The sequence below is a fragment of the Haplochromis burtoni genome, unplaced genomic scaffold (genome assembly GCF_018398535.1).
Source record: "Haplochromis burtoni strain Fernald_Lab_line unplaced genomic scaffold, NCSU_Asbu1 Contig_1662, whole genome shotgun sequence".
In the NCBI taxonomy this organism is placed as follows: domain Eukaryota; kingdom Metazoa; phylum Chordata; class Actinopteri; order Cichliformes; family Cichlidae; genus Haplochromis; species Haplochromis burtoni.
In genome coordinates, this window is record NW_024584023.1 from 4582 (window position 1) to 12396 (window position 7815).

General features: G+C 42.9%; 2 protein-coding genes and 1 long non-coding RNA gene across 3 annotated transcripts in view; 1 reads left to right on the forward strand and 2 right to left on the reverse strand.

Annotated features, from left to right (window-relative positions):
• Positions 1–806: 806 nt before the first annotated feature.
• LOC121813422 lies at positions 807–2899 on the reverse strand. The gene is made up of 5 exons (XM_042217177.1): positions 2731–2899; positions 2271–2632; positions 1975–2167; positions 1497–1791; positions 807–1207 (listed from the first exon to the last, which is right to left on the reverse strand). The coding sequence occupies exons 2-5, from the start codon at positions 2431–2433 to the stop codon at positions 1064–1066; spliced, it is 795 nt and encodes a 264-aa protein (XP_042073111.1). The 5' UTR covers positions 2434–2632; positions 2731–2899; the 3' UTR covers positions 807–1063.
• A 58-nt stretch (positions 2900–2957) lies between these two features.
• On the reverse strand, positions 2958–3708 carry LOC106632735. The gene is made up of 3 exons (XR_001335990.2): positions 3340–3708; positions 3120–3207; positions 2958–3033 (listed from the first exon to the last, which is right to left on the reverse strand). It is a non-coding gene; the product is annotated as an uncharacterized LOC106632735 (long non-coding RNA).
• A 1030-nt stretch (positions 3709–4738) lies between these two features.
• The window catches only part of LOC102294669 (immunoglobulin superfamily member 2), an 8330-nt gene continuing 5253 nt past the window's right edge, over positions 4739–7815 (forward strand). The window contains exon 1 of the mRNA XM_005952474.3: positions 4739–4989. Coding sequence (XP_005952536.1) covers positions 4926–4989 — 64 coding nt within the window. The 5' untranslated portion in view covers positions 4739–4925. The remainder of the gene's footprint in view (positions 4990–7815) is intronic.

Consider the following 7815-nt stretch of genomic DNA (forward strand, 5'->3'; position numbering starts at 1 on the left):
GGGGAGAGATTCAGACCTGTGGGCTGCTGTTTTTTTTTTATCTGTGTTTGTTTTTGGGTTTTTTCCCTTTTACATTACTTCCGAAAAGAAAACCTCATTTCTGCTGTTCAATACTGAACAAATTTAAACTTTTTAAAATTATGCAAAAAGCCGTGTCTCTAATAAAACCGCTGTAACTTCAGAGGTAATGTTCATATGTTGATTAATGGTTTTCTTTCATTTTTGATGTACTGCAGAATATTTTTATAAAATCCAGGCCAGGAAAATCACCTTCATGTTTTTCTGTGTTTTATCTTCAGCTACTTTGACACAAAGGCATCTGCTGTGATGCTCACACCTTTGATAAAGTCTTGAAAGTGTCAGCTTCCTTTTTATAGATACAAAAATATGTAAATGTACTGATCTGAATTATAATATTTCTGACTGTCAAAATTTCCCAGATCGAATCGAATTGAATATCGAATCGTGGATCAAATCGATTCGGGACCTTGTGAATTGGAATTGAATCGATTCTAGAAATCAGTGACGATACCCAGCCCTAGCCACTACCAGCAATTGAAAGGATAAACCCCCCACAACCTCTACCATCACCAGACCTGTGTCTTCAGTGGCTGCTTCTACATCAACCTCTGAGACTGTTGGGCCCCCATTCTGCAAAAAGGTGCACCTGCTCTCATTTACTGTTTTAAATGTTTGGTGGTTTTTGAAATTTTGAGGTTTCACCTGAGATTCTGGCATTTTGGGCAAAATAAATTTATATTAAAAAAATCGATTCAGGATTTTAAGGAATCGATTTCACGTTATCCAAGCCGGAATCGATTTTAGTCGATAAATCGATTATAAAAACCCACGGCTAGTAGTGGCACAGGTGGAAGAGGTGGCTGGGGCTGGGAGACTGGCATCAACAAGTCTCTCCTTCCCTTCAAAACCTTGGTCCGTGCAGTGCTGGGCGTGGGCTCATATTTCACCTTGTGTGATCTTCAGTTTGTCCCAAATTGTATTAATATTATAACAACCTTTTGAAATGAGGACTTTTCTACCAGGTGTTTTGAAGAGACTCACTTCAGTGCGGACTTAAATGCAGAGTACTTTGCATGAGGCTCTGTACGGATGGCTGCATCAAACCGGTGGATCCAGTGAAAGATGTCCAGACGCACAAGCATTTCATTTCCGAACCATGACCTTCCCCAGACAGCTTTTTCACCACCTAAAAGAAAAAAAAGGGAAATGTTTGCATTATGTAATAGTATTTTAAATAATAAAAACCCCATTACAATACCATGAACATCTTTTGTATTCCTTCTGTCACAACAATACAGAGATATACCTTTCTGTCCATAAAAATTGTTCAAAGGCTAATCACACACAAAACAAATACGTGGTCAATATCTGTTGAAGACAACAGACCAGCGTCTTTCAAGAATAAGCAAGGTCTGCTTGCTTGTTTCATGACTTTAAAACAAAACGTGTGTGATACAGTATTATGAAGTACATACTTTGTTGGTGGAATCCATTTTCAGCACTGTGCCAAAAGTGGACAGAATCTGGCTTCGGTAATCCCTCATATTGCTGGCCTCTGCCAGCAGGAAAGTGTGGTGCAAGAGCCATGCAAAGGGAAGCTCTCTTGGAGGAAGTGGCGCCTGGAATGTGTGCTGTAAGGATGAGACGATACCCCCGGGCTCCGCAAAAGTCATTAGGAGTGTGGCGCACAGGTCCTTCCGCTGAAGGTACTCCTGCATGTGATTCTCCTGTATCTGCCGCCAAAGCTTGACCATAGTGTTTCCTTTGGTTCTGTCTCTCAGAAAGAGCACAACATTCGTATCCACACCGCGCCCTCAAGGACAGTCACAGCCAAGTTCTTGATGTTGAATTGAGTGACTGATTGAGAACTTTTACAAAACAACAACAGAAACCCTACAAAAACAAACTTATAGCCTTTAAGATACAAATGAACGTGGTGATCATTTTACTCACTTGCTAGTCAGGATTGCCGGGAACATGGCTTGGTGTCCCTGAGTTGTGATAAAATTGCCGAGTCCCAGGCAAGCCACCGACCAACTTTTCCTCCTCCGCCACTTCTGCCTGCCTTTGTACATGGCCGCAGCACGGGACCTCAGTAAGCATCGTGTACCAGTTGGACACGTCACAGATGTGACATACCTGAAGTCTATAATAAAGAGAGGAAATGACCAAAATAGGCATATGAATCAAGGATGGCAGTTTTACCGTTTACATTTGAAGACTTGAGTAAAATATTTATGTGAAATTACCCTGGTGATAGCCAGACTTATATATGTGCACATTTTGTCCTTTACCCACACATTCGTCAGCTCGAGGACACTTCAGAGAGGACTTCCATACCCAACAGGACCCCACAAAAAGACGTGGCTGCGAAGCAAAAGAGCTGTACACTGGGCACAGCAGCCCTGGCATAGCCAGGAGGTTCTGGTGGACAAAACCACATGCAATCTGATTTAATCACCCGTCGCCTCTTTAACACACCAGTGACATCCTTGTATGTCTGAACAGGAGTAAACAGCCCTCTTTCAGTGTCCTCTTTAAGCCAGGAAATGTCAGCAGATGGGATACCATTAGGATTTTCCCAGAGACACACCGATCCCTCTAGCTCCACCTGAAACACACACATATAACATAGAATACTACAACAACACGCACGCACACACACACACTCTAACTGAAATAGTCTGATTTCAAATAAATATCACTTACAGGTGAATGACTCACAACGGTAATTGTGTTGTATGATCATGACTGGGATGCAGATGACTTAGTGAGTCCAACAGTGTCAAGTTTTTTGGACTGTGTGGCAGCCTCTGTGGACTCACGGTGTTTGGGCTGCACAGTAGATTTGTTTTGTGACTGTACAGTGTTCTCAAACTCCTTGAAACACAGACACAGCTCACCTTGGACAGGTGAGCTGTGTCTGTGTTCCAGATGTCTGGGAGGAGGAAGCACCTCTGCTTGTCAGCCGCTGCTTTAGAGGTTGACTTGCAGATGTGGACTTCAGTGAATCTATAAATGATATGAACAATTAGTTTTGTAATTATAATGACTTTGTACAAACAGTACAATGTATATTAACTCTGAATCTCACATACCTTCCACAGACTGGGATGCAGCTATCAGTTCAGCATCATCACCTGGCCACAATGAAGGATCACACCTGGGGGTACTCGTCAGCCGTTGCTAAACAATACAGTTCATTGTGAGTACCGCGATCGATGGAAAAAATGCAAATGCACACTTTGCCAAGATTAATCACATATCACTACCTTTAGCTAAGTAATTTACTGCCCTGTTCTGCTGCACAGCACTTACTTGTTCCTGTCAGGTAGTGATCAGCTGATCACGGGGTCGGGTTTGAAAGGGAGACACCACCCACCTGTTCGCCGCTCAGACAGCGTTCTCTTCATGTCAGGAGCTCCTAATCCTTGCCCCTGTCACGATCGGGGGAAACGCACGAATTAAACACAGTAATTCGGCGTGCCCGTGTGGCGTGCTGGCTAGACCCAAACGCGGCGAAGGCTAGCGATGAGTTGGAACAGGCACGCAGTTACTCGAGTAACGATCAGTGCACGAAGCCTGGCTTCGGAACTGGCGTTACAGACGGAGAGCGAGCGGAGCCGGGCTGAGAAAATGAATCATGAGGAAAAACACTCACAGTTGCTGAAGCAGGCGGAGACTGACGTCGGCAAGGATTAGGAGCTCCTGACATGAAGAGAACGCTGTTTGAGCGGCGAACAGGTGGGTGGTGTCTCCCTTTCAAACCCGACCCCGTGATCAGCTGATCACTACCTGACAGTTCCTTGTCATATGCATTGTTTCTGAACCTCTTCATTTGGATACTTGTGATGTGCGTCACTGGTGTGTTCAACCACCTCTTCACAGAACTGTTTATTACTGACTCTGTTCTCCCTAATCTTCAACTATACTATAAGGATGTTATCTTTGGCTGTTATAATTTTAAAGACAGGGACAATGATGCTTTCTTCTTTGTAAATTTGGTTTTATTTTTTGGCAAAATATCATATACACAAAAGCAAAGTCCTCGGCAGAAAGCCTGAACTTCTTGTATTAAAACTGGAACTTGCACAATATATAAGGACAATCTCCTCATCAAAAAACACCAAGGCCCTCGTGACTGTTAACATCTGTAACCGTTTGAAACTACTAACTTGATTTTGGCTCTTGCAAACTTTTGTTTATTTATGTTCCCCTTAATTTATTTTATTTTTTGTTCTCACGTTTGTCTCACTGTCCCTGTCACTCTTTGTTCCAAATTGTAATACCACAATGTCATCTTTTATGTGATTCCTGTTTAACTTGACTGTATGTCTAAAATGTGATAAATAAAGTGAAAAAACAAACAAACAAACAAAACTGTGTGCCTTCTGAATGACCTCCTTCTGCTCATCACTGAACTTCTCAGGTCTGTCCTTTTGGCTGCTGTACTGACAATATAATTCCCAGATCTCTTAAAAGGTGTGATCTTCAATCCCTTTCTGACCATAGATGCATCTGTCAAAAGTTTTGTCAGAACACCGGCTTCTTCGCTGTTCCGCTGCGTGGTGTTGTTTTGGTGACGCAACTTCCGTCGATTGGTTGTCTACATTGGGATTCGCCGCTCCTATTGGCACGAATCAACAGTGTCTACGCTCACCGGGCCAATAAAAAGACGTAAAGGTCTGCAGACTGCGCTACCGTAAACTCGAGTAAAGAGAAAGAGAAAGAAACACTCGTCTGTCTGGACCATCGCAAGAACAAGTTAACTGATAACTGGTATCACACTAAGAGACTTTCAGCTTTCTTTAAAAAAACATCAGATTTTAAGTTCAGGGATTTTTTTAATTGTTGAAAAATACCACCATCTTTTGGACATTTATTACACTTTAAACGAAGGAGCAATGTCTGCTGTAACGTCTGCATCTATCTGCTGGACTTTACTGTCTGTCTGCCTCTCGTCTGCAGGTGAGATTAAATTTCAGATTTATAAATTATTAACACTCTTCAAGGATTCTGTTCATTGTTTTAAAGGTGTGTTTAACTGGGCTGTATGACCTGCCACATCTGCCGAAAGTTAAAGCTTAAGGACTGATCTGAGGTCTGTTTCTTTTCCAAGCAATTCTGTTAAACCAGAAATGTGGGAGGAGGAGAGCTGCGTCATTTAGCTTGTGAGCACTCTTTTTGCCTGAGCTTGTCCTGTCTTCCTGCTACACCTGCTTCTTTTTCTCATACCTTTGAATTGAATTCAAGGCCCTACTTGTGTTGTGTTTCCTCCTCTTTCACCGGAGTATAGTCTTTAAACCACGAGTAGGATAATATAGGGGATGGTCGGTGTTGAGAGCCTTCAGTTTTTCAGGCCCCTTCTTCTGTAGAACCAGCTTCTCCAGTTTTTGGATTTCGGAGACAGACAAGCACCTTCGGCCCTGCTGTTCTGTCTAACTTCTTAATGAAACTGTTATGGCTTTAAACGTCTCCCTCTTTATGCCTCACTAAATGCGAGTATAGCGTTGTAGGGCGTGGGGGCGTAAGGACCGCTGAGGGTAGCACCCTGGGGACGTCCTCCCTTCAGGTTATTGTGCTTCGCATATAGTATCATAGGTTTACCTGCCCGGGGAAGGATCATGCCCTATGTGATTTGAGTCTACCCATGCCCGATCGAATTCGTTTCCCCCATTTTCCAGCCACCTTTCTCACTCACTATGTAATTAACAGAACACAAGGGTCGGTCTGCATTCTGACCTCAGTAGCACTGCGTTTCGAGCTGCTAAACCACAGGGTGGATCTGCAGGACAGACAGATGAAGGGTGGAGACGTGTCTTTGATTCTGATGGATCTTACTACTGATGACGCGGGAGCATACGAGTGTTACGTGGTCCATAAAAGAGCGAACCACAGCAAAACAACGAGTCTGGATGGTTACTACATCAGAGCCACCTACCTGACTGTTTCTCTTCAAAGTGAGTTGGTAGAGTTCAGTTTGTTAGTAGAGATGAAGCTGCTTCCTGGTTCTTGATGTCTGATGTTTCTGAGGTGAACAAAGCTTGGATCCTTGTACTTGTACCTTATACTTTAAAACTGGCTACAGCCTGTAAAAGACAGGTGCATTTGTAGACATCTGTTGTACTCAGATGGCCATAGCAACCTATACAATGTAGGTCTATTAGATCTGTCTATCTACATATATGTATAGATATTACTTTGTTTTCTTCTTTTCTGTGATTGGCTGCTGCTGTAGTGATCAGTTAGTTCTTTAACCTCTGTGCTCTATTTTGTTTCTTCTTTCAGACCACAATAACAACATAATTATTGGGGGAGACACGGCCACTCTAGAATGTCAAGCTCCAAACAGCAATGACCCCATCATAGCTGCATTTTGGATAAGACCTGACCTGGAGCCAGAATATGTCCTTTTTTACCAGGATGATGAGATTGATACAGATTATCAGCATCCATTTTTTAAGAACAGGGTGGATCTGAAGGACAGACAGATGAAGGGTGGAGACGTGTCTTTGATTTTGAAGGATGTGACAGCTGATGACTCAGGACTCTATGTGTGTTACGTTGACCAGAGAAAAACGAAACGAGCCAGTCTGTATATTCACCCCATCAGCATCACCTACCTAACTGTTGTTCCTCCAAGTAAGTTTGAGTTTTACATGAAGGAGGGGTTCACATGAATAGGATGAGGGACCTATATAATCTTCTGTCCCCGACATTTACACTGACCATGAAAAAATAGCATGCCATGCCATGATTGGTGACTCAGTGCTTTCTTCTGGTCCAGCTTTGTTGAGCTGCTGGTAGAATTTCAGGATGCCAGCCACTTCCTCTATCTGTCAGTACTACATGCCGTGCAGGGGCCTGTTCTTCCATGATGGTTCATGGCTCCCCGTCCTTTCTTCTTTGGCTCTCTGGTACCACCAGTATTGGGGAGTAACGCCAATACATGTAACCTATATATCCATGGTATCGAATGACTTATATATAGTATCTGTATATAAAGTATGATATATAATATATATATATATTATTATATATACCCTGACTGGGGTACATGAATATAAATATATTTCAGGAAATGCCCAACGCCACCACACAACTCTCACACATTCGCCTGTCTACTGTCCAGCTAACACCTCACACGCACCAACATGCAACATCACACACCGTGCAGTGGGCCTGTTCTTTCCTCATCACACACACCACTCACTCTAGAAACATAAAGGTATATTAAACGCAAACATCCTTTTGTGTTTACGCTCGTGCTTTCCCATTCTCCTCCATGTGGATGCGTCGTGAGACCTATAAAGGTTCATTTTGGTTTCCAAGATACCCAATATACACCATCAATCCTCCAGATCTCAGTGGTTCGCGAAAGTCCAGGCTCCATAAATGTGTGGATCAGTGGGCCAGGTTGAGGTACATAACCTAGTGGCATGCTACTCTACATGATGTCAGATCTTTCAGCAGCCGCTGGATGGTGGCTAATCAGACCTGTTAAAAATCCTCGTGAGGATGGGACGGAATATATTCTCAAGATGTGGCACATGGTGCCATCATATACTCCCACAATACACTTTGGCCTGAGTTGTGACCACTGTTCCTGGGACGGGTTACAAAGAATTATAAAGTAAAACAGATAAAACAAGATAAAATATCGGTGAATAGTGCTAAATTCCTGAGGTAAATGTATAATGTACCATGTAATCAGTATAGTTACATGCTATTTACTGGATGTGTTACTTACTAGTGTGTCTGTGTTATGTGTGTGTGTGTGTGTGTGTGTGTGTG

Excerpts from the sequence above, each read along its gene's own strand:
- LOC121813422 (XM_042217177.1), bottom strand. The coding sequence starts at position 2,433 with ATGCCAGGGCTGCTGTGCCCAGTGTACAGCTCTTTTGCTTCGCAGCCA. Across the intron at positions 2,168-2,270 it reads TAAGTCTGGCTATCACCAGG|ACTTCAGGTATGTCACATCT; the intron begins GTAATTTCACAT and ends TCTTTATTATAG. Across the intron at positions 1,208-1,496 it reads AAATGGATTCCACCAACAAA|GTGGTGAAAAAGCTGTCTGG; the intron begins GTATGTACTTCA and ends TTTTTCTTTTAG.